General features: G+C 44.8%; 1 protein-coding gene across 1 annotated transcript in view; it reads right to left on the bottom strand.

Annotated features, from left to right (window-relative positions):
• The window catches only part of atosa (atos homolog A), a 55,864-nt gene extending 38,051 nt beyond the window's left edge, over positions 1–17,813 (bottom strand). The window contains exon 1 of the mRNA XM_054734486.2: positions 17,658–17,813. Within this exon, the coding sequence (XP_054590461.1) occupies positions 17,658–17,688 (31 nt within the window). The 5' untranslated portion in view covers positions 17,689–17,813. The remainder of the gene's footprint in view (positions 1–17,657) is intronic.
• Positions 17,814–24,238: the final 6,425 nt, after the last annotated feature.

Raw genomic sequence — 24,238 nt, 5'->3', positions numbered from 1 at the left:
GGCTGGGTTGTGGCATAAAACAGCAGACCCGCCATCTTCCCAGATCCTGACGCATACAGGAGCCACTGAGAGGGTGGTTAGGTCGCTCACTCTCTTGACTGATGCCAGTGCTAGCAGCAAAGGAGTTCTGAGTGACAGGAACTTGAGTGAGAGGATGATTGAAACAGATCTATCTCCAAAACCTTGGTGACAGGATGAGATAGCTGCAGCATATGTTTTAATAGAGCTGAATGCGAGGCCTCTGTTCATCAGTATCAGCAGAAACGATAGGACATCCGCCATCTGGCAGGAGAGCGCTTGAACATTCCGCTCTGTGCACCATTTTTGGAAAGTTGCCCATTTAGCAGCATAAGAGGCAACGGTAGAGGGCGTGCGCACACTCTGAATCGTGTTGACCACATCACACGTCAGCCCAGAAGCTTCCAAGCGTGATCGCTCAGCAGCCAGGCCCACAGCCGTTGGCCTATTTCTGGAGGATGTTTGATTATTCCTCCCACCTGGAGGAGGGCGTCCTCCCTCCACGGGAGCATCCACGGGGAGCTGGACACCAGCGCTTGTAAGTCTGGAGCCCATGACGCGGACAAGTGTCTGGGAGCTACCAGAATCACCGAGAGCTGTTCCAACCGAACTCGGTCCAGGAGTCAGGGAATCACCATTGAACCATTTTGATCCAGTTGAGCTTTCAGAGTTATCAAAAATATTAGCTTCATCTAAACCGTCAACTTGCATTTTGGATCCAATCCCAACCAAATTATTTAAAGATGCATTTCCTTTGGTTACTGCCCCCATTCTAGATGTAATCAATCTATCCTTAGTAAATGGATATGTACCACAAGATTTTAAGGTTTCTGTAATCAAACCTTCATTTAAGAAGCCTTCTCTGGATCCAGATGACCCAATGAATTATAGACCAATATCTAACCTTCCATTTTTATCCAAAGTCCTGGAGAAAATAGTGGCCATCCAAGTATGTGAGCATGTAAACACTAATGCTCTGTTTGAGGAATTTCAGTCTGGTTTTAGAGAGTATCACAGCACTGAAACTGCATTAGTGAGAGTTACAAATGATATTCTCATGGCCTCAGATAAGAATCTTGTGTCTGTTCTAGTCTTGTTAGATCTCAGTGCTGCCTTTGACACAGTTGATCACCATGTTCTTTTAGAAAGACTTGAACGTGTTGTAGGGATCAAAGGAACAGCGTTAGGCTGGTTTAAATCCTACCTGTCTGACAGATTTCATTTTGTAAATGTACATGACAAATCTTCTTCATACTCCAGGGTTACTTGTGGAGTACAACAGGGTTCAGTGCTTGGACCAATTGTTTTTACTATATATATGCTCCCAATTGGTAAAATCATTAGACAGCATGGGATAAACTTCCACTGTTATGCTGACGATACTCAGCTATATTTATCCTTTAACCCTGATGAACCTAATCGGTTGGGTAGATTACAGGCTTGTCTTGAGGACATAAAAATTGGATGACTCTAAACTTTTTGCTTTTAAATCAAGACAAGACGGAAGTTCTCATCTTTGGACCAGAAATCCAGAAAAGGAAATTGCTTAGCCAATCACCTGACCTGAATGGCATTACATTAATCTCCGAGAACAAAGTAAGGAACCTTGGTGTCATTGACCAGGACATGTCATTCAAATCCCAGGTTAAACAGGTTTGTTGGATTTTCTTTTTCCACCTTCGGAATATTGCTAAGATTAGAAGCATCCTTTCCAGGAAGGATGCTGAAAAACTAGTTTGTCCCATCCTCTGGTGGAGCGGCCAGAGTGAGAAGTGGACCGGGGGAGGACCAGGTCTCGCACCGTGGCTGACAGTTCAGCTGTCTTTTGAGCTCTCTTGATGGCGCTCCTAAAATGAGGACCAAACAGAACATCAGAGGTGATGGGGCCTTCCAGCATTTCTCTGTGCACGTGTTCGGGAATGGAGGGCAGGGCCTTGAGCCACAAGGCCCGCTGGATGAGGGTCTGCCAGGCAGCAATGTGAGCAGAACCGGTGAGTACAGCCACGCACTGATTGAGAATGGCATCAGCAGTCTTGCTAATGATGTTTTTTGACTCGTCAGGAACATCGAGCTCTTCCACCATTTTGGAGACGCCAAAGGCAAGAAGGGCGATTTTATTTCCTGCAGCGCCAGTCTGGAAGGCGCACTGGTGTGTGCGATCGGTCAGCCATGCCAGGAGCTGGTTGTGTTTGGAAGCGGGAACTGCTCGCTGGCCAGCGAGGTGGTTCTTGGCGCCAAACAGCGAGGCCAGGTATAGCTCCAGTGGAGGAATGGTTGGACAGCCCTGGTCAGAGAAGCCCTCGACTTGTTATCGGCGCATATGTGGAGACTGGTGCGTTGAGATTAGCAGGCTCGGAGAAGGCGGCGTACCAGCTGCTCATGGCGGCGGGAAAGCATGGCCAGACGGGGTCTGGACAGCATGCTTATGTGGCCCAAAACTTCCCGCCAAATCATCTGCTTCAGGTGGAGCCAGTTCTGGGACGGCTAGCCCCTTGCGGACCGCAGCCGCGGAGATGATGGCAGGTAGCTCCAGGAGCAGTGCTCTGACTGCTGGCAAGGAGGAACCTGCTGAGGGAGGCTCGTCGACCTCCGTGTTTTCCAGGAGGGACGAAGGGCTATGGCAGCCAGCCTCATTGTATTCTTCAAGGTTGTTGTCATCTTCCAGTCGGTTGGAGCCAGCCAGCTCCTGACCGACTTTGAAGAACTGTAAGGCTTTGTCCAGCGAGTACGTGTCAGCCACCGGAATTCCTCGGCGGCGGCGGCGGTGAAGCCTGTAGAGTTCTCTGAGGGAGACCACAGAAATTCCACAGCTTGGTCAGTTGGTTGGTGCTTCACATTTGAGTCGCTCAACCGAGTTTTTCTGGAAAAAAATGTCTGCACACCTCAGTTAGCTTTGGTTATCTTGTAGCTAGGAACAATGGCAGAGTCAGATCCTCACACTATTTCTGCTCCGAGTTCCACCTCTGCCCATTTTTGGACTGTAGGCATGACGAGACGTGTGACACGGGCAAGATGGCGATGATGGGAACTGCCCATTTCAGAATGCTATGGAGGGTTTGTCCAGTATTTTAACAGCCAATGGGTGCAACAGCAACTGATGCCTGTTATATGTAACAAGAGAGAAGGAACAGGAGCCGAGATGAGTAAGGCCTAATTTGTAACTCTCCATCTACGTTGGTGGATACAAGCAACACCATTATGCGATGACGCAAAAGTTCTCCGACAGGCCCACAGAGGGTAACGGAGAAATGCCCGAATTTTTTAACATCTGTCCAAAGTGACGGAGACCACAATCTTGTGACGGGTCAGGAAGCTACTTACTGGAAATTTGTCAACAGCCCCGCTGTAGCGCCGTCAAAAAGTTAAATTATATTTAGCGGCAGACACAGAACAGATTGAAGAACGCCTCGCAAAAAATCAGAAAACATGAACGTTTATTCACCCGTGACTGAAGAAGTACAAAAATACAGGGTTAACGTCTTATTCGTGGATGGAAATGATGAGAAACGTGGGTTTAGAGGTAGCAACCGCATGAAGAGGTGGAGGAGAATGAAGTCTTTGACATATATAGACACGAGTAAATACACCATCGCGGACCAGATACATGAGTGTTATGGTGGCAGAATACCAAAGAAAAGAGCTACATCCTTTGTTGTCCTGGCAAGGAACTCTCCCCAGGTGACAGAGAAGTCCAAGAGCAACATGTCTGCCCCTCTGTATAAATTAGGCTTAAAGAGGACATCTTCTAGATGTTTCTTCTCGTTACATCACCTAGAACATTCTATGTTCAACATAAGGTTCAAGGTTGTCTTTATTAATCCCCAAGGGGGAAATTGAATTGCCTTGGACAAGTAAAAACAACATGCACATCCACACAATAAAACATTCACTGGTCACTGCTATAAGCCACAATCATGATAAAAATATCAAATATACAATCATATGAAATGCTCATTGTAAAAATGCACGGCAGCAGGAATAAAAGAGTTCCTAAAACGTTCAGTGGAGCACCGGGGCGTTCACATTCGCCCACTGAAAGAGCTCCCGAGATCCTTAAAAATCTGGTGGAGGGGTGATCCTCCAGAGTCATAACTGTCTTAAGTTTCCTCTTCATCCTTTTGTTTAGGATCATGTCAAATGAGTCCAAGCCTTGCCAACCACTGAGCCAGATTTCTTGATCATTTTGTTGATCCTGTTTGTGTCCTCAGCAGTGAGGCTCCTGCCCCAACACAACACAGCATAAAACAACACACTGGACATGATCCCCTGATAAAACACATTCAAGAGCATCCTACTTATATCAAAGGACCTTAGCTTCCTAAGAAAAAACTGTCTGGACTGGGCCTTTTTAACAACAGCATGACTGTTCCTTCTCCAGTTTAACTTATCGTCGAGGTACACCCCGAGATATTTATATGTCTCCACAGTTTCTACAGGTTGGCCTTTGATGACCACTGGAGAGAATGTTTGTTTTTTCTTTCTAAAATCAATAACCAGCTCTTGTGTTTTGCCAACATTGAGTTGTAGAAAATTTGCATCACACCATCCAACAAAGGAGTTAACTTCCTTCCTGTAAGCCAGGTCGTCACCCCGGGAGATCAGGCCCAGTAGGGCAGTGTCATCGGAGAACTTCTGCAGGTGACAAGATGGTGAACTGTGCCTATAGGCAGCTGTATACAGTGTAAATAAAAAGGTGATAAAGCCGTCCCCTGTGGTGCACCAGAGTTCGTAAAAATCAAGTCCGAGCACTTACCCCCAACCCTCACAAACTGAGGCCTGTTTAAGAGAGTCTAAAATCCAGGCAGTGGTGGAACTGTGCAGCTTAAAATCCAATAATGCATTTCCTAAAATATGGGGCTGGATGGTACTAAAAGCACTAGAAAAATCAAAGAACATAAGTCGCACTGAACTGCTGGCTTTTTCAAGGTGTTTATAAATAATGTCCAGCAGATACAGAAGGGCATCGTCCACACTCACACCCTTCCTATATGCAAACTGGAGGGGATCTTGGAAGGAAACAACTTGTTCTCTTAGGCATTTAAGGACGACTCTCTTAAAACATTTCATTAAATGTGATGTCAACGCAATAGGCCTGAGATTGGACAACGTGCCGCTGACACCGGTTTTCTTAGGGATCGGCACAAGACAAGAGGTTATTTTGGCAGCAGACAAGGACAACATGAAAATGTAGTGGAAGACACATCTAAACTTGACTAAAGCAGGTTTCCCAGCTACAGACATAACTAACATGATCATGCTTTCTTACCTTTACAAGGCCCACATTTCGCCAATCTTATGTCATGTCCAAGATTGAAAGTGTGAGTGGAAGGCAGCCTGCAGAGCGTACCTGAACCAACTGTTCATCCACACGTTTTGTTCACTAGATGCAGAAGAATATGAATGAGTAATCTAAAGCTTCAGAGAAGGCCATGATTTTAGCTCAGTAGCAGCAAAGACAGAGCAGGAAGTGCACTACAGACACCAAAGAGCGACAGAAACAAATTAAGTGGAGAAGCAGAAAAACAAAGGGATGCTGACACCCCCCATCCCCCGCCCCCCACCAAGAAAAGTCACCATGCCCAGATGGCTTTTCCTGTTCCTGCAGAGCTTACCGCTGGTTGGCTGGGAGGAGCCACGGGGCGGGAGGACGTAAAAAGCCATTACATCACTGGTTGGCTCACAGCAGTGCTGGCAGGAGAAATGTGATCAAATACGCTGCTACCTGAGCTTCAGCCGGGCCAGCACCATGTCAGAACCAGGCTATTTCTGTGTGTCAACGGAGGGTCGTAATAAATAGCAGCAGTGCCAAATGTCTCCTCCAGATTCTCTGCTTTTGTGAGAACACGTGCACATAGATACTGCAGGGTGGTGTCACTGACCTTTTATAAAAGCACTCATCATTACGCAAGAATGATGCCGAACTGGGAACACTGGATGCCCAGCAACACACTCCAGTTAGACTGGTCTTCCTACAGTCCAACCAGTGATAACAGGATTTAATTGGCGTGGTTCATTTACTCCATGGAGATAAACGGTGGTATTTCTTGTGAAAGGTGGCTCTGAATCTGCGTCAGAAAACATCTTTGTTGTTTAGTTATTTTAAATCAACATGCAGGTGAATTTAAGGTGGTTTAAAGTAGCTCAGGAAGTTAAAGGCAGGGTAGGAGTTCCTGAAGAAGCTTCTCTTTAAATGAACTAAATCTTAAAGCAAACCCCTTCCCCATCAAGCAATGCCTTAAAAATACAGGTGTGTGTAACGCTCGTTTGCTGCACCTTTTTTGCAATAATTCCTAACAAATTCCTAACGTAACACACCCACGTGACCTTGTAATGTGTCAACGGTGGCAGAGGCGTTAATTCAGTTCAATTCATTTTATCTATACAGCACCAAATCACGACAAGCCGTCTCAAGGCACTTCACACAGTAAATATTCAAATACAGTTCAGAGTCCGCCCCGTATTCAGAAGGTTGCATGCTTGAGCCTTGCTCAGACTGTCGCAGTCATTGTGTCCTTGGGCACCGGTCCTTCTGCCTGCTGGTGGTGGTCAGAGAGACCGGTGGTGCCTGTGCTGGGCAGGCCTCGCCTCTGTCAGGGCGCCCAGGGCAGCGGTTTTAACATTTAGTCAGCACTCGAACCTCTCTGCCAGTCCGGTTTTTATAGCGAGTTGTAAACGGAGCAGAAAAATGTTGCACTAAGTGTTCTAGAAAACAAAGACAGAGCCTGCTTGTCTTTTCTTTCTGCTGATCCAAAAAAAGATCCCATCAGATTCGTGAGTGCTTTGATCTGATGCATCATACCACCAACATCACACAAAAATATTCACGTTTGTTGGCTTCATCAGAACGTGATCTTCAGCTTTCGCTGGAGCGGTTCGCAGCCGAGTGTGAAGCAGCTGGGATGAGAATCAGCTCCTCTAAATCTGAGACCATGGTCTTGAGTCAGAAAAGGGTAAATGCCTTCTCCGGGTCAGGGACGAGGTCCTGCCCCAAGTGGAGGAGTTTAAGTATCTCGGGGTCTTGTTCACGAGTGAGGGAAAACTGGAGCGTGAGATCGATAGGCGGATTGGTGCTGCATCTGCAGTGATGAGGGCGTTGTGCCGGTCTGTCGTGGTGAAGAGAGAGCTGAGTCAGAAGGAGAAGCTCTCGATTTACCGGTCGCTCTACGTACCTACCCTCACCTATGGTCACGAGCTTTGGGTAGTGACCGAAAGAACGAGACCACGGATACAAGCGGCTGGAATGAGTTTTCTCCGAAGAGTGGCTGGGCTCTCCCTTAGAGATAGGGTGAGAAGCTCGGTCATCCAGGAGGGGCTCAGAGTAGACCCGCTGCTCCTCCACATGGAGAGGAGCCAGTTGAGGTGGCTCGGGCATCTGGTCAGGATGCCTCCTGGACGCCTTCCTGGTGAGGTTTACTGGGCACGTCCCAGCAGGAGGAGACCTAAAGGTAGACCCAGGGCATGCTGGAGGGACTCACCTGGCCAGGGAACACCTTGGGATCCCCCCGGAACAGCCGGCCTAGTGGGCGTCTCGGCTTAGGCTGCTGCCCCCGCGACCTGAGTCTGTACAAGCGGATAAGGATGGATGGATGTTTGTTTGTTGGAACATTTTGACAAACAGAACAGGAGAGCTAATGAATGACCAAAGGGGTTGTTTGTGGGGATAAATCAGTGCAGGAGAGGAGACAACGCCAACGCTGAAGAACCCACTTTTTAAATATAGATCAAAATCATGAGGAGCTTCACAAGAGTAAAAAATAAAGTAAAAAAAAACAATTTAAATCATGTAAATGATGAAAGGGGAAAATGGAAATCTTTAAAGTGAAAAAGGAGGAAAAAGAGAAAAGGTAATGCTGGATCCAGAGAAAGGCACATTTGGTAGAGAGGAAGGATCAGCAGGAGGTCCACCAAAGCCAGCCTGAACAGCTGAGGTTTCAGCAGCTTTTTAAAGCTTGCACTGGTTCTGCTCTGGTTCCTCGAGTTCTGTGGACAGTGAGTGTAGCATCTGGAAGTCCAATCTGTCTGAATGAAAGCAAGGCAGAAGGAGGGCAGCAGCGTAAGCCTGGATGGATGAGGGAAGACCCGTCAAACAGGCCCGAACACAATTACACAGAGCAGCAACGGGCTGGGTCGCTCCAGCATGACCAGCTCTGAGGTCACCTCAGAACCAACAGAGAACTGCTGTGTGACAAAGAGTAAATACTGGTCAGCTTTGTGCTCATTCACCTGTATGATGTCATCATAGTGATCTGGTGGGTTAAACATTTTCAACACATTTCATTATAAAACCTGCCTTTGTGGGGAAATAGAAGTTAATCACACATCTAAACGTTTCCTCCGCTGGTCCAGACATCTCCATGGCTGTTCTTACTGGGACCAGTAAACGCTGTCACACACACACACACAAACTCCAACACACACACACACGCACACACACACACACACACACACGCACGCACACAAACTCCAACACACACACACACGCGCGCACACGCACACGTACGCGCGTGTGTGTGTGTGTGTGTGTGGTGTGTGTGTGTGTGTGTGTGTGGGGTGTGTGTGTGTGTGCTTGCAGAAATCCAGATGTTAATTCTGTTCCAGTTTCTTAGGCGTCAGTCTTTTAATCAGAACTGGACCGGATCATCTAAACATAGCGTCTCTGCCCTACAGGTGCTGCCATGTTGGGTTTCTGGACCAGGAGGCAAGTGGGGCCGAGGGGCCCGGCCCAACTCACCCAAACACAAGCATGCTTTATTTTAAGCATCAATAACAAATAAACGTGATATTAGAACAAACAGCAGTCTCTGTTTAATAAATGTGTCGATGACTCGAACAGCCATCAGGGCTGGATCCTATCCTCCTGTAACCAGAAGGTTGCTGGTTCAAACCCAGGCTCTGTCTATGTCACTCATTCCCTTGGGCACGAGACTTCACCCCCACACCTGCTGGTGGTGGTCGGAAGGACCAGTGGCTTTAGTCAATGTCCCCTGGAGCAGCTGTGGCTATGATGCAGCTAGCGTGTGAATGCCTTGAGTGTTGTACAGTGCCTTGGGGGGCTGTGCGTCTCTAGAAGGCGCTACATAAAAAACAGAACATTTTTTATTTAAATAAAGAATTTTTTATGGTCATTTCAGGGCTGTACATTAAAGATATCGGCCAGAGGCAACGCTCCTCTGACCAGCACGCGTAGAGACGTATAAAACCTCAGATGAAAAAGGTTTTTGGATTTTCACGGCTGGAATTTAAAAAAATCCGATGTTTCCGACCGGAGCGGGAAAAACCAGAACCCAACCTCCGGTCTGAGCCCTGGACAGCTGGTGACGTTTCACAAGGAGCTCTGCTGAAACCACTGTAGTAAACAACCCCGTCTCCGGTGTTTCTGCGTTAGCGTTGTAGCAGAACGACGTGCCAGATGTAGCTTCTGAAGCCTCTGCTAGTCGCTCACATTTGTTTTTCCTCTGGGATACGGCGACCAGAACGGATATTGGATTACCGGAGTAGTTCAACCAAACCCCGCTAGCTGGATATCACTACCGGAGGAGCAGACATGTTTTCGACCATTTGACTCAGAAGACCCACGACCCGATTTGGACATCAATGAGGATTCTGTTCATCTTCAGAACCAAAAGCGGTTCAGTTTGTTTACTTTTATATTTGATTTTACATTTCTGTGCTCCACCAGGAGCTCTACTCTGACGACTTCTCAGCTGGTCTTAGCTCCATCATCAGTGCCAACATAATTCAATATTATTCAGATAAATACACTAATGTGCTGCCAGTTGTACCGCTGCGTGTAAACACTCATAACTCTGGAAATATTCAACCAGGTTACCAGAATTAATCTTCCTGATGCTGGACTAACTCATTAGTTTGACTCGTTGTTCCACTTAATCCAGGACCATCTTTTAGATTATAAATGTGTGTGTGTGTGTGTGTGTGTGTGTGTGTGTGTGTGTGTGTGTGTGTGTGTGTGTGTGTGTGTGTGTGTGCGCGTGTGTGTGTGTGTGTGAGTGTGCGTATGTGTGTGTGCGCGTGTGAGTGTGAGTGTGTGTTGGAGTGTGTGTGCGCGCGTGTGAGAGTGTGAGTCGAAGTGTGTGTGTGTGTGTGTGTGTGAGTGCGTGTGTGAGTGAGTGTGTGTGTGTGTTGGAGTGTGTGTGTGTTGGAGTGTGTGTGTGTGTTGGAGTGTGTGTGTGTTGGAGTGTGTGTGTGTGTGTGTGTGTGTGTGTGTGTCGTAGCTTTCCCAAATTACTTGTTTTTTCCTTACCGGAGCTAACACGGTTAGCAGTGTTGCTGCAGTCATGCTAACGGGACTCGTCTGGAGTCCAGAAGTACCGGAGTGCATCTAGATGGATTTATAGAGGTTATTCTTTTAGATCAGACCTGTGTTATTTAAAAATTCGTGTAGGACACGAACATATGGCTCAGACCTTTTGATGCATTTATAAACGCAGTTTTCTGTAATAATTAAGATCACGAAAGTAAACAAAATACAGTCAATCATAGGCAAAATACGTACGAGTTTGGTTTACATAAAAAAAAAAACCAACAAGTTCATGAGTGATCGTTCACTTGTCCACCATGTTGTATTTGTGAATCTTTACTTTCTGAGACGTACCTCGGTTTGGTGCAGGTTGTATTTTTGTGTCTTCTTGTTTGTGTGTTTTTCTGTTAAAGGTTGAAAATTGGACTGCAGCTATTGAATATTTTAGTATCTGAATTTTCTATTGAATCTGCTGATTAATCGAATATTTCATCTGACATGTTTCAAGTTAAACGAGACCGTGGTCTGCTGCTAAAAATATGAAATAAACCAACAAAATTATGAGGCTGAAATGTTAGACTCTTGTTATAAAAGGCTCAATAGGGATCCCAAGTCCCCTCCCTTTCTGGTCGGCTCATGGGACCCTGGAAGAACGGAAAAATGAAAGCAACTCAACGGGGCTAAAAGAGTTATTGTTGCTCATCCGCCTTGCCTTACGCCCTGGATCACACATACAGTAAGTTGTTCTAATATTTAACTAAAAACTAATGATAGGTGTTTCGACCATGCCTGTCACGTACTTTGAGATTTATCAGCTTGTAAAAATTCGTAATTAGCATGACTACAAATCAGATGTTAATACGTCGCATATATGACATCACCAGAGAATCTCCTCCCCCCTAGCGTAGCTGCTACTCACCACATGACCAGATATATGGTGGTTCTTTCCTCCTGAAGGAAGGATTTGAAGTTAGCTGAACTTACAGCCATTTTCCCTCGGTTTTCTCCGCGTCTGGTTCGATGACGTCACTTTGGTGAAGCGCATTTGTAGTCCTGGACTTATTTTCACACCTAAAATTATAATATTTCCCCCATTCAAAAATAAGCACGTTCTTGGTATCAAAATGCATCTTTAAAATTCACGGACATCATTTGTGAAATCCATGGAACATACCAACCGGAATTAGAAAAGGGCGGTATTAGCCCCGTTGACTTGCATTTATTTTTTCGTTCTTCCGGGGACCGGTGGTCCAGAAGTAGATGGGCGTGAGTCGCGTGACTTAATATGGATTAAATTGGTGTTGTATAGTTCCCTCTTTCCCATCTGATATTTATAGTTAGATATTTTACGAACAAAAATGTTCCTACATTTCAGTAACATTAAGTTTGTATTAATATCACTCATCTTAATCAAAAGAACATATATAAATATATCCACAATGAAGCTATGATCAGCAGAATTTTATGTACTTCATTAGCATGCTTAGTGCTACTGGAAATGTTAATAAAGAACGGATAAAGGTTCAAGATACAACAAAACAATAAAAACCTAAAATAAGATGAGCACACAACAGTCACAGTCTATGATAAAAACTGTTAAAAACTATTAAGATGCTGAGGTCAGCCTGCAATAAAAGCCAAATCAAAAAATTGCGTCTTAAGAAGGGATTTAAAATGCTCTAGACTCTGTGTGGTCCTGATGTTGAGAGGTAGGTTGTTCCACAGTTTGGGCCCAACCACAGAGAACGCTCTGTCGCCGCGAGTCTTGTGGCGGGTTTTTGGAACTGTTAAACGAGCTTGAGAGCTGGACCTCGTGGTTCTGGCAGGGACGTAAGCGGACAGCAGCTCAGAGATGTAAAATGGGGCCAGGCCATGAAGGGATTTAAAAACAAAAAGTAAAATTTTGAAACGGATCCTGTAAGAGACAGGAAGCCAATGGAGAGAGGCCAGAACCGGGGTTATGTGATCCCACTTGCTGGTTCCAGTCAGCAAGCGAGCCGCTGCATTTTGGACCAGCTGAAGTCGGTGTGGGGAGGACTGGTCCAGGCCAGAATACTGGGAGTTGCAGTCGTCCAATCAGCAAGACACGAACAGGTGGATGACATGTTCGAGGACATTAGCAGGAAGGTATGGCTTCACCTTTGCTATCTGCCTTAAATGATAAAACCTGATTGGACCACTGCACTCACCTGTCTGTAAAGATTAAAAGAACCGCTAAAAACACACCAAGGTTTTTAACACCGGGTTTTAGAAAACCAGAACAAGGACCAAGAGGACCAACAGCGTTGTTTAAAAGATTAGAACTTTTTTTTTATCTCATTCAGTTTCAGTCTAGGTCACACCTTCCTGCATCTAATCAACACGATGACTCACCATCAATAGAGGCTAACGACTCATCAGGAGATGGAGAGGCGGGGTACTCAGAGTAGTTTCTGCTCTTTAAATAACAACAGACAGCTACAGCTTATGAGCTTGACTCTCCCATATTCCAGTTAGAACTGACAAAGCTCCTCAGAGGAGAAGTGAAACGTTTTAAAGAAACCAAAGAAGTCCAGTTGCCTTCATCTGAACTCTTTGGAGTAATAGTCAATAATAAAAAATACATAATAAAGTAATAAAACGTATATAATTATGCTCACATTCACTTTTACCATCTCTTTGTGGGAGGCGGAATATTCATCACGGTTAACCCTCTTATGACCATAAATATAACAAGTGTTTTTTTTTTTGTTTTATGGCTTTAAAATTGTAATATAAGTGTAAAATGTTTGTAACTCTGCTCCTTTTTTCAGGACACCCTCAGCTTTCAGTGTCTGGTTTGTATTTGTGTTTATGTTTATTAAAGTCTGTAAAACTGCAGCTTAAATGAAAAAAATAAACAGATTTGAATTTTCTTTACATTTATTACTAAACAGGAACTTCAAAATGACTCGAGCAAACTATGTCAAAAGAACTACCGGTATTTAAACTCAGAACTGTGTTGCAAACCCTCAGAAAACAGTGTGACCCCTGACCTCATGTTAACCAGTTTAATGACTGCAGCCTGTCTGTGACCACAGGTCTACGCTCCGGTCCAGAGAACGGGATACAGTAAAATAAATACTAGGTATCATCAAATAACACTCATGGGCTACTTCACAGCTGTGGCTTCATTTCTACCAGCATTATGAAGATCAATAAGCAGATAAAAGGTTAAATCTAAACATTTCATTACAAAAAGCCAACTAATAAAATTCTGCACTGATAAAATGATATTTTCAGCTAAATAAATATTTATTGTACGTATAAATAATGCTGGAATGAAGCTGAATCATTTAGTAAACAGTTGTGTGTTCAAATAAAAACCAGTGTGACTTTAATCTGTCCCTCCTCATGTCACCATCTACAGAAACAGCCTTCTGGGACACCTGACCAACCAGGTGGATTTTATTTGTGACGTTTGTTTCCATAACTTTATAAAAGCTGCTGATGAAATGATCAGACTGTCTCCTCCCTTCGGTTCTCGCTGTCCCGTCGCGGTTCGCTCCGTTTCTTTCTGTGACGCTGCAAAGCTGGTTTCCCACTAATAGTGATTTTTGGAGTAACATGAATTACATCATGTAATACCTCGTTGGAAAGCTCGTTTTATGTACTTTTAGAACCCGTTTGAAGTATTTTTATTCGATTAGTAATTCAGAAGTTATGACCCGGAGAATCTAGAGTGAGACACATCCGTGATTCTTTGTGAGTTTCTTCAACACTTCAGGAGAAGTCTCTCTCTCGTCTCATTTTCTGTCCCAGACATGCAGCTACCTGACTGCTCCACACACACTAGCCACGGACTCAAACACACGTAAACAAAAGCTCTGATATTAAAATCCATCCAGCTGACGTGAAGCAGGCAGAAAAAAAACCAGGTAGATGAATGCAGACTCCTGTCAGCAGGGAAAACACCGGTCTGTCGTCTCCATGGCTACAAGGTAGAGCGACAGCAAGGACAACCAATCACACGTTAGTATGATGCGGCAGAGCCAATCAGTGAGCTTGTAGGCGGGTCTAAGGGAAAATAGGCTTCAGCTTGAGGCGGCTGCCTCCGCACGGTCCTAGTGCCCGATTTGTATCACAGTATAACAGTTTTGTACGGTAAAATCTGACGAACACCGGTAAAAGGGCACTTCGGACAAAAGGGGCAGGGTCTCAAGCACCCTCCCCCACCCACACCCCCCACCCGTGCCTGGTATGTATGTATAGGTGTGTGTGTGTGTGTATGTATGTATGTATAGGTGTGTGTGTGTGTGTGTGTATGTGTGTATAGGTGTGTGTGTGTGTGTGTGTATGTATGTATGTATAGGTGTGTGTGTATGTATGTATAGGTGTGTGTGTGTGTGTGTGTGTGTGTGTGTATGTATGTATGTATAGGTGTGTGTGTGTGTGTGTGTATGTATGTATAGGTGTGTGTGTGTGTGTGTGTATGTATGTATAGGTGTGTGTGTGTGTGTGTGTATGTATGTATAGGTGTGTGTGTGTGTGTGTGTGTGTATGTATAGGTGTGTGTGTGTGTGTGTGTGTGTGTGTATGTATAGGTGTGTGTGTGTGTGTGTGTGTGTGTGTATGTATAGGTGTGTGTGTGTGTGTGTGTGTGTATGTATAGGTGTGTGTGTGTGTGTGTGTGTGTGTGTGTGTGTGTGTGTGTGTGTGTGTGTGTGTGTGTGTGTGTGTGTGTGTGTATGTATAGGTGTGTGTGTGTATGTATAGGTGTGTGTGTGTGTGTGTGTGTGTGTGTGTGTGTGTGTGTGTGTGTATGTATGTATAGGTGTGTGTGTATGTATGTATAGGTGTGTGTGTATGTATGTATAGGTGTGTGTGTGTGTGTGTGTGTGTGTGTGTGTGTGTGTGTGTATGTATGTATGTATAGGTGTGTGTGTGTGTGTGTATGTATGTATGTATAGGTGTGTGTGTGTGTGTGTGTGTGTATGTATGTATAGGTGTGTGTGTGTGTGTGTGTGTGTGTGTGTGTGTGTGTGTGTATGTATGTATGTATGTTTAGGTGTGTGTGTGTGTGTGTGTGTGTATGTATGTTTAGGTGTGTGTGTGTGTGTGTGTATGTATGTTTAGGTGTGTGTGTGTATGTATGTTTAGGTGTGTGTGTGTGTGTGTGTGTGTATGTATGTATGTATGTATGTATAGGTGTGTGTATGTATGTATATGTGTATAGGTGTGTGTATGCATGTATGTATGTATGTATGTATAGGTGTGTGTATGTATGTATGTATAGGTGTGTGTATGTATGCATGTATAGGTGTGTGTATGTGTGTGAGTGTGTGTGTGTGTGTATGTGTGTGAGTGTGTGTGTGTGTGTATGTGTGTGAGTGTGTGTGTGTGTATGTATGCATGTATAGGTGTGTGTATGTATGCATGTATAGGTGTGTGTATGTATGCATGTATAGGTGTGTGTATGTATGCATGTATAGGTGTGTGTATGTATGCATGTATAGGTGTGTGTATGTATGCATGTATAGGTGTGTGTATGTATGCATGTATAGGTGTGTGTATGTATGTATGTATGTATAGGTGTGTGTATGTATGTATAGGTGTGTGTATGTATGTATAGGTGTGTGTATGTATGTATAGGTGTGTGTATGTATGTATAGGTGTGTGTATGTATGTATAGGTGTGTGTATGTATGTATGTATAGGTGTGTGTATGTATGTATAGGTGTGTGTATGTATGTATGTATAGGTGTGTGTATGTATGTATGTATAGGTGTGTGTATGTATGTATAGGTGTGTGTATGTATGCATGTATAGGTGAGTGTATGTATGTATGTATAGGTGTGTGTATGTGTGTGTGTGTGTGTGTGTGTATGCATGTATGTATAGGTGTGTGTATGTATGTATGTATGTATAGGTGTGTGTGTATGTATGTATGTATAGGTGTGTGTGTATGTATGTATGTATGTATAGGTGTGTGTATGTATGTATGTATAGGTGTGTGTATGTATGTATGTATAGGTGTGTGTGTATGTATGTATGTAAGTATGTATGTATGTATGTATAGGTGTGTGTGTGTGTGTATGTATGTATGTATGTATAGGTGTGTGTGTGTGTATGTATGTATGTATGTATGTATAGGTGTGTGTGTGTGTGTATGTATGTATGTGTGTATAGGTGTGTGTGTGTGTATGTATGTATGTATGTATGTATAGGTGTGTGTGTGTGTATGTATGTATGTAAGTATGTATGTATGTATAGGTGTGTGTGTGTGTATGTATGTATGTATGTATAGGTGTGTGTGTGTGTATGTAAGTATGTATGTATGTATAGGTGTGTGTGTGTGTATGTATGTATGTATGTATGTATGTATAGGTGTGTGTGTGTGTATGTATGTATGTATGTATAGGTGTGTGTGTGTGTATGTATGTATGTATGTAAGTATGTATGTATGTATAGGTGTGTGTGTGTGTGTGTATGTATGTATGTATAGGTGTGTGTGTGTGTGTATGTATGTATGTATGTATAGGTGTGTGTGTGTGTATGTATGTATGTATGTATGTATAGGTGTGTGTGTGTGTATGTATGTATGTAAGTATGTATGTATGTATAGGTGTGTGTGTGTGTATGTATGTATGTATGTATAGGTGTGTGTGTGTGTATGTATGTATGTATGTATGTATAGGTGTGTGTGTGTGTGTGTGTATGTATGTATGTATGTATGTATGTATGTATGTATAGGTGTGTGTGTGTGCATGTATGTATGTATGTATAGGTGTGTGTGTGTGCATGTATGTATTTATGTATGTATGTATGTATAGGTGTGTGTGTGTGCATGTATGTATTTATGTATGTATGTATGTATAGGTGTGTGTGTGTGTGCATGTATGTATGTATGTATGTATGTATGTATGTATAGGTGTGTGTGTGTGTGCATGTATGTATGTATGTATGTATAGTAGGGCTGCAACAACGAATCGATAAATTCGATGAAAATCGATTACTAAAAGCGTTGGCAACGAATTGCATCATCGATTCGTTGTGTCACACAACTCTTGTGTGTGTGTGTGTAAGTGTGTATGTATGTATAGGGGTGTGTGTGTGTGTGTATAGGTGTGTGTGTGTGGGTGGGTGGGTATGTATAGGTGTGTGTGTGTGGGTGGGTATGTATAGGTGTGTGTGTGTGTGTGTGTGTGTATGTATAGGTGTGTGTGTGTGTGTGTGTATGTATGAATAGGTGTATGTATAGGTGTGTGTGTGTGTGTGTATGTATGAATAGGTGTATGTATAGGTGTGTGTGTGTGTGTGTATGTATGAATAGGTGTATGTATAGGTGTGTGTGTGTGTGGGGGGGGGGGGGGGTGTATGTATGAATAGGTGTGTGTGTGTGTGTGTGTGTGTGTGTGTGTTACCTCGCTCGGCCTTCATGCTGTCCAGGGTCATCTGCTGATCTTCAGGGTCACACAGGCTTGACGGTTTCCGGACGCCCCTCCCCCTCCCCCTGCTGTATTTATTAGCTAAACAACAAAATCAGCTGTGAGCCCTGCGCGTGAACTGCCCCCCCCCCTCCCTCCCCTTTCCTATCCAACAACAAAGCCAGGCTTTGTTAGCATGCTCCTGTACGCATCCATTATTGTCCAGCTAACAAACACAAATGTAGCTGCTAGCTAGAGCCTCTAGTAACCGAGCTGTCACCCTTCTCACGAGTTGTCTAACTAGCTAACTCGCTCCTCTCTCGGCTCGTGTGACCCTCCAGCACCGGGATCATGGTTAGGTCGCGCTTCATGTCGGTGTCTCCACTCGTCAGTACCGTAAACCCGTCAGCTTGGGCTGAGCTAACCGCGGCTGTAGCAGCAACAGCTGTTGAGTTTGGGAAGCGTCGCCACGACGAGGACGTTCACACAAAAGCGTCAAACGCGTCCGCTTCACTTTGCTCGTGTTTTTCCACTGAGCGGTTTAAAGCGCCACCAGCGACCGCTTCCTTTGTGGTCCTTATCAAAACTTTTCCAAGCGACGGCCCGACGCAAACCCGGGTAACGGCGGCTGCTGGGGGGACCCGGAGCGGCCCTGGAGCGCTGACAGCGGCTGTTGGAGTTCAGGAGACGCGCAGATGAAAGAACGGCGAGTCCTGCTTGTCGTGATGCTCCGGTCTGCCTCCTTCTCACTTCCCTCCCTGCTGCTTGTCAAAACAGATCAGCGCAGCTCGAGTCACGTGTCCCAACAACAGTGTGTAGGGCAAGCTGTTGTAGCACTTAAAGGAGCTCGTGCTTCTCACATTCAACACTTTAAACCTGAGGGTGAAAAATGTCGCCTTGCCGGCCTTTCAGGAACAACAAAAACGTTCTAAATATTTCATATGGGAACTTTCCAAACAAATACCTTTTTCATGTGCTCACACTGAGCCCATGAGACACCGATGTTTTTGCCATAAGCAAGTCAAATGGGAAAGCCATTGGAAATATCTGGTATCTGGAATGCTAGTGGAAAGGTTAGGGTTAGGGTTAGGCAATCTTGGTTTAAGGATGCTCTTTTAAGCGTGAATAAGTGAATGTTTAAAAAGACAACCTTAATTATTAGTCCTTTATTTTTCCTAATAAATGTCATATATCAGTATCTAAGAAAGAATTATTATTAAAGAACTAGAGTATATTTCTTTTCACTGAAAGAATAAATATAATAACTAGAAAAATTCTGAAGACATTTTGAAAAGTGACGTGCCTTCTGGCACAAGTTGATGGCCATGTGTTAAAAAGTAAAGTCCCATTAGTCATCATCACACACTGGTGAAATTACATTAGACCCATCGCTGTGGGGAGTGGGGGCTGCAGACACGGCCACGATCAGGAACTGTTTGGTGGTTCAACCCCCCAGACCAACCCCTTAAAGCCAGGTGTCAAGTTGGGAGGCATTGGGTCCCATTTTTGGTATGACAAGACTGGATTTGAACCCTGACCTCCCAGTCCCAGTGCAGCCATTGAGAAGGTTATGAAGGTCACGATACTGGGGTGACGTTGAGGTTATCAAACCAAATTAGTATGCCACACTTCCCGCAGACAAGCCAATCATGTTCAAACTGCTATACCCTGCCGTTTGAGCCACTTATATAAATAAGGGCATGTCCCTTAACAATAGGGAGCCTAAGCCACGCCCATCTACTTCCGGACCTTGGGTCCCCGGAAGAACAAACAAATGAATTCAAGTCAACGGGGCTAAAACGCTACTTTCTCATTCTGCTTGTTTTCTGCCATGGACTTCACATATGATGTCCGTGAATTTTAAAGAAACATTTTGATACCATGAAAGTGCTTGTTTTCGAACGGGGGAAACGCTATTTTAGGTTTTGTGTGAAAATAAGTCCAGGACTACAAATGCGCCTCATGAAAGTGACGTTATCGAACCAGACACGGGGAGAACTGAGGGAAAAGGACTGTAAGTTCAGCAAACTTCCCACAGGAGGAAAGAACCACCATGAATCTGGTCATGTGGTGAGTAGCAGCTACGCTAGGGGGAGGAGACTCTGGGGCGATGGGTTGCATGTGCAACGTACCAACGTCTCATTTGTAGTCTTGCTAATTAAGAACTTTTACAAGCTTATAAATTTCAAAGTACGTGACTGGTGTGGTCGAAACACCCATCATTATTCATTTACGTTTAAGGACAGCATGTGTGATCCAGGGCGTAAGGCAGAGCGGAGTAGAAACTAGCTTTTGGCCCGTTGACTTGCATTCATTGGCCTTGTTTGAGATGAGCAGCGCCTCGCCTGGAAACGAGACAAGAGCAGATGGACGCAGCAGGGGGCGTGGCTAAAAGCCGGTGTTCCAACTACAGTTGTGTTTTTGAGTTATAGCAGCTATTTAAGAGAAACCGTGCTTAATAAGCGTGTTACTACCCTGTAAGCTTGAGTGAAACAGTGGTAACGCGCTGCGGTAGGAAGAATCGATGAGGAAGCAAGGATAGTCAGAACAACAAGTTGGGCAGCTTTCCCTACACGGAGCTTGCAATGGCTGAAGTTAATGCGTTCATAAGAATGTAAAACTCTGGTGCCTGTTAGCAAGTGAAACACCCTCACATGCTTGTGGATATCATATATTGTATACATGTGCATATGAAGATGTGACTGTAATATAAAGGTTATCAGCTGCAGAGTTGCAGCGTGCTTTTAGGACAAACCCTCTGGAACAAAAGACATTTCCCTGTATGGCCTATAGTCATCATCAACGTGAGACGAGTTACAGAATACACGTGACCAACTAACATCTCGCATTCGACCACAGAATGTTTGGATCAAAATGGGAACCAATCAGATTAGATTAGATAAATAACAAGATGTTCCATCTAAATAACAAGAGGCATGAAAAGTAGATGTCTGTTTCATTAATGCCTAAAATAAGTACATAACTATTACAGCCGCTCAAACCTCTTAGAACAGAGAGACGACTAACAGAAGAACCGACTTAACTGAAGAACGCTGCTGATACTGGCTGGATAAACTTGTTTAAACAGGAGGCAACGAGCCGTCAGCTGGGTAAACACTTCAAAAAGATGTGGTGAAATTATCTTTTCTTATGAAGTTATTTATTGACCAAATGTTCCAGACCTAAGGGAAAAGACAAACATCTGACCAAAGGGTAGGAGCAACATGATGAGTAACTAAATACTGACAGCAGCCATTAAACAGCAACCCCAGCAGGTCAGAGGTTACAGGTATTTTGGTCTCAGAAGCGCTGATAAGACATCGCCTGAAGGCTAAAAACATCTCATCCCTGTTACACCCGTGCACCTTTGTGACACTAAATGTTGCGAGGCTGCGTGTGACAAATATTACTGCCAACATAACATTACATCTACCTGTAAAAAGCAGAAGACATGAATGAAACCTGAAAACACTGCTGCTGTGATCCTGGGAAATACTGAGTGACACATTCTGCTGAACTCGTGTAAAGTTTTAGTTATATTTTCAGAAGTCTCACTATTTTCTCAAATCTCTGACCAAAAGGTAGTTGAAAAGGTCGTGCATGAACAGGTAATACGTCTAAATGACCATCAGGTAACGGACATTTCCCCGTCTGGTCTCAGACAACATCATAGCACAGAAACTGCTTGTGTACGAATGTTTAACGACATCTTTATGGCTTTGGATTGAGGGTCCCATGTGGTTCTGGTACGTCAGGATCGGTCAGCAGCCTTTGATACCATCGATCATAACATCCTGATCTCCAGACTGCACACTTGGACTGGCATCTCAGGTTTGGCCCTTGACTGGTTCTGGTCGTACTTTTCTAACAGGACCTTTAGGGTCATGCTGGACGACTACTCATCCCAGTCGGGCTCCCATCCCTGGGGTCCCTCAAGGTTCCATTCTCGGCCCGTTACTGTTCTCCCTCTATATTCTGCCTTTAGGAGCCATTCTCAGACAGCATGCTATTTCATACCATCTATTTGCAGACGACTGCCGAATCTATTTTTCACCTAAACTCACGGACTCCACTAAACCTGTTTGATCGTCTCCATGACGTGAAGGAATGGTTGGCTGAGAACTTCTTCCATCTGAATGACTCTAAATCAGAGCTCATTGGACACTGCTATAGCGACCCAGTCACCTGACCTCCACTCTCTTTCTCCTCATGTAACTTCCTCTGCTTCAAACCTGGGAGTAAAAGTAGACCTGGTTCTGAAGATGGACGCTAGGTCAACAGCACAGTGAAGTCCTGCTTCTACCACCTAAGTCAATTTTCTAAATCAAAGTCCACCCTGAGTGTCCGCCTTCTAGAGTCGGTGATTCACACCCTCATCACATCCCGACTGGACTACTCCAATTCCTGTTTAGATGGCATCAGTAAAGCTGCTCTGTCCAAACTTCAGCAGAAGGTTTCTGATCGAAGCTGGCAGAAGACAGCACATCACACCCGTTCTTAACTTGCTGCACTGGCTGTCCGTTCAACTCAGAATCAGTTTCAAAATTCTGCTTCCTACATTTGAATCTTTGAACAGTCAGGCCCCTCCATCTCTGAGCAAACTCCTCCATTTCTACCAGCCTTCTTGTGCTCTTAGGTCTGCAGATCAGCTCCTCCTCACCGTCCCTAAGACACGTTTGAGGACTCGCGTTGGAAGGCTTTTTCTATCTGTGCCCTGTAGAACTCACTACCCCTTCAGGTTGGGCTGGCGCCCTCACTTGTAGTCCAAGTCTCCGCTGAAAACACTTCTTCTCCATGGCCTTTGAGGGGAAAAGCATTACTCCGTCATCCCCCTTCCTCTTTGGTTCTCTGATTTTATATCATGGTCTGTTTTAATGGTTTCAACTCGTCTTTGTTGTACACGTTTTTATGATGTGACTGCTTTATGCTTTGTGTGCAGCACTTTGGGTGGCTGTAATGTTCAAAGGGCTTTATAAATGAAAGTGGAAAGGTAAATCAATAAGAAAAGACCCGTCTGCCTTTGTAAAGTAAAATAGAGACGTTCCAGTGGTTTTACACGTGTGAAAGCTCAGTTTCCTGTTAAAATCTGGTATTCAGGCTTGTGGTTGGTTGGGAAGTTAAAGCTCGTAGCGCCATCTACTGACAACATACCAGTAATGCAACAACAAACCACAGCTCAGCGCTGCAGCTTCATAATTCATCACACTCAGTTTTCCACCAAAACAGAAGAAATGAAGATTCCGGAAATGTCTCAGAGCACGTCACCAAGTAGACGTTCCGGTACCGCTCAGTTCATTCAAGGTTTCCTGTAGAAGGAACCCAGCAGGTTACATCGATTCACTGATCAATTTACTCTAGAGGCCATTTCTTCAGAAAAATGTAAAAAACAGCTGATGCGCTCTATTCTAACCTTTTTGTTTCCTGAGCTTTGTCTCTGCTACCCAAACTCCTACGTACAGGAACGTCAGGTACGCTAACAGAACGAGTTTGTGGTTTCAGAGCCTTGTTCGGGCCCCGACTCCACCACAGCAGCATGAAATGGCACCTTCTGTGGAGAGTATGATCCTGTGAAGATGCTCCTGTTCCACCTTCGTAACAGAGAGTCCAGACTCAGCAGATGGAAATACCGACAGTTTATTCTCTACCTTCTGCGACTACACAAGTGATGAAACACATGAACACTGAACAAAGCTGATGACATCATCACTTGCTTCTCAGACTTCTTTCTTTTTGATTTTGAACCACAACAGATGATATTGCACAGCACCGACAAAAGTAGTAGAGCCTGGAAAACACACACACACGCACGCACGCACGCGCATGCGCACGCACACGCACACACGCACACACACACGCACACACACACACACACACACACACACACGCGCGCACACACACACACACACACACACACACACACACACTGAAGAGCCTTTGTGTGCTGAGCAGGAGGTCGTACAAACACGGTGGACCAGCTCAGGGGATTTTTACTGGAAACAAACGTGAACTTTAGTTGGTTCTGTATCCAGTCGACACCAGAACCCTTCAAGCATCTGTGTGTGTGAACAACACGAGGACACCCGTCTGCGGGAGAGAAACAGTGGTCCCCCAGCCACAGAAATCCAGATGATTGTCTTAGGCATGGCAGTATTGTTACGAGACTTGTTGCCAAGCTGCCCATCATATGGAAACTCCTTTAGAACAAATTAAATCACAGATAATCCATCCATCCATCCATTTTCATCCACTTATCCGGAGTCGGGTCGCAGGGGCAGTAGCCTAAGGCGAGAGGCCCAGACTTCCCTCTCCCCAGCCACTTGGGCCAGCTCCTCCGGGGGAATCCCAAGGTGTTCCCTGGCCAGGTGAGAGACATAGTCCCTCCACCGTGTCCTGGGTCTACCTTTAGGTCTCCTCCTGGTTGGACGTGCCCAGAAAACCTCACCAGGGAGGTCCAGGAGGCATCCTGACCAGATGCCCGAGCCACCTCAACTGGCTCCTCTCGATGTGGCGGAGCAGCGGGTCTACTCCGAGCCCCTCCTGATGACCGAGCTTCTCACCCATCACAGATCACAAATCAA

The sequence above is a fragment of the Nothobranchius furzeri genome, chromosome 9 (genome assembly GCF_043380555.1).
Source record: "Nothobranchius furzeri strain GRZ-AD chromosome 9, NfurGRZ-RIMD1, whole genome shotgun sequence".
Taxonomy (NCBI): domain Eukaryota; kingdom Metazoa; phylum Chordata; class Actinopteri; order Cyprinodontiformes; family Nothobranchiidae; genus Nothobranchius; species Nothobranchius furzeri.
Note: the sequence above shows the minus strand (reverse complement) of the source record. Positions and strands in the feature narration are given on the sequence as shown.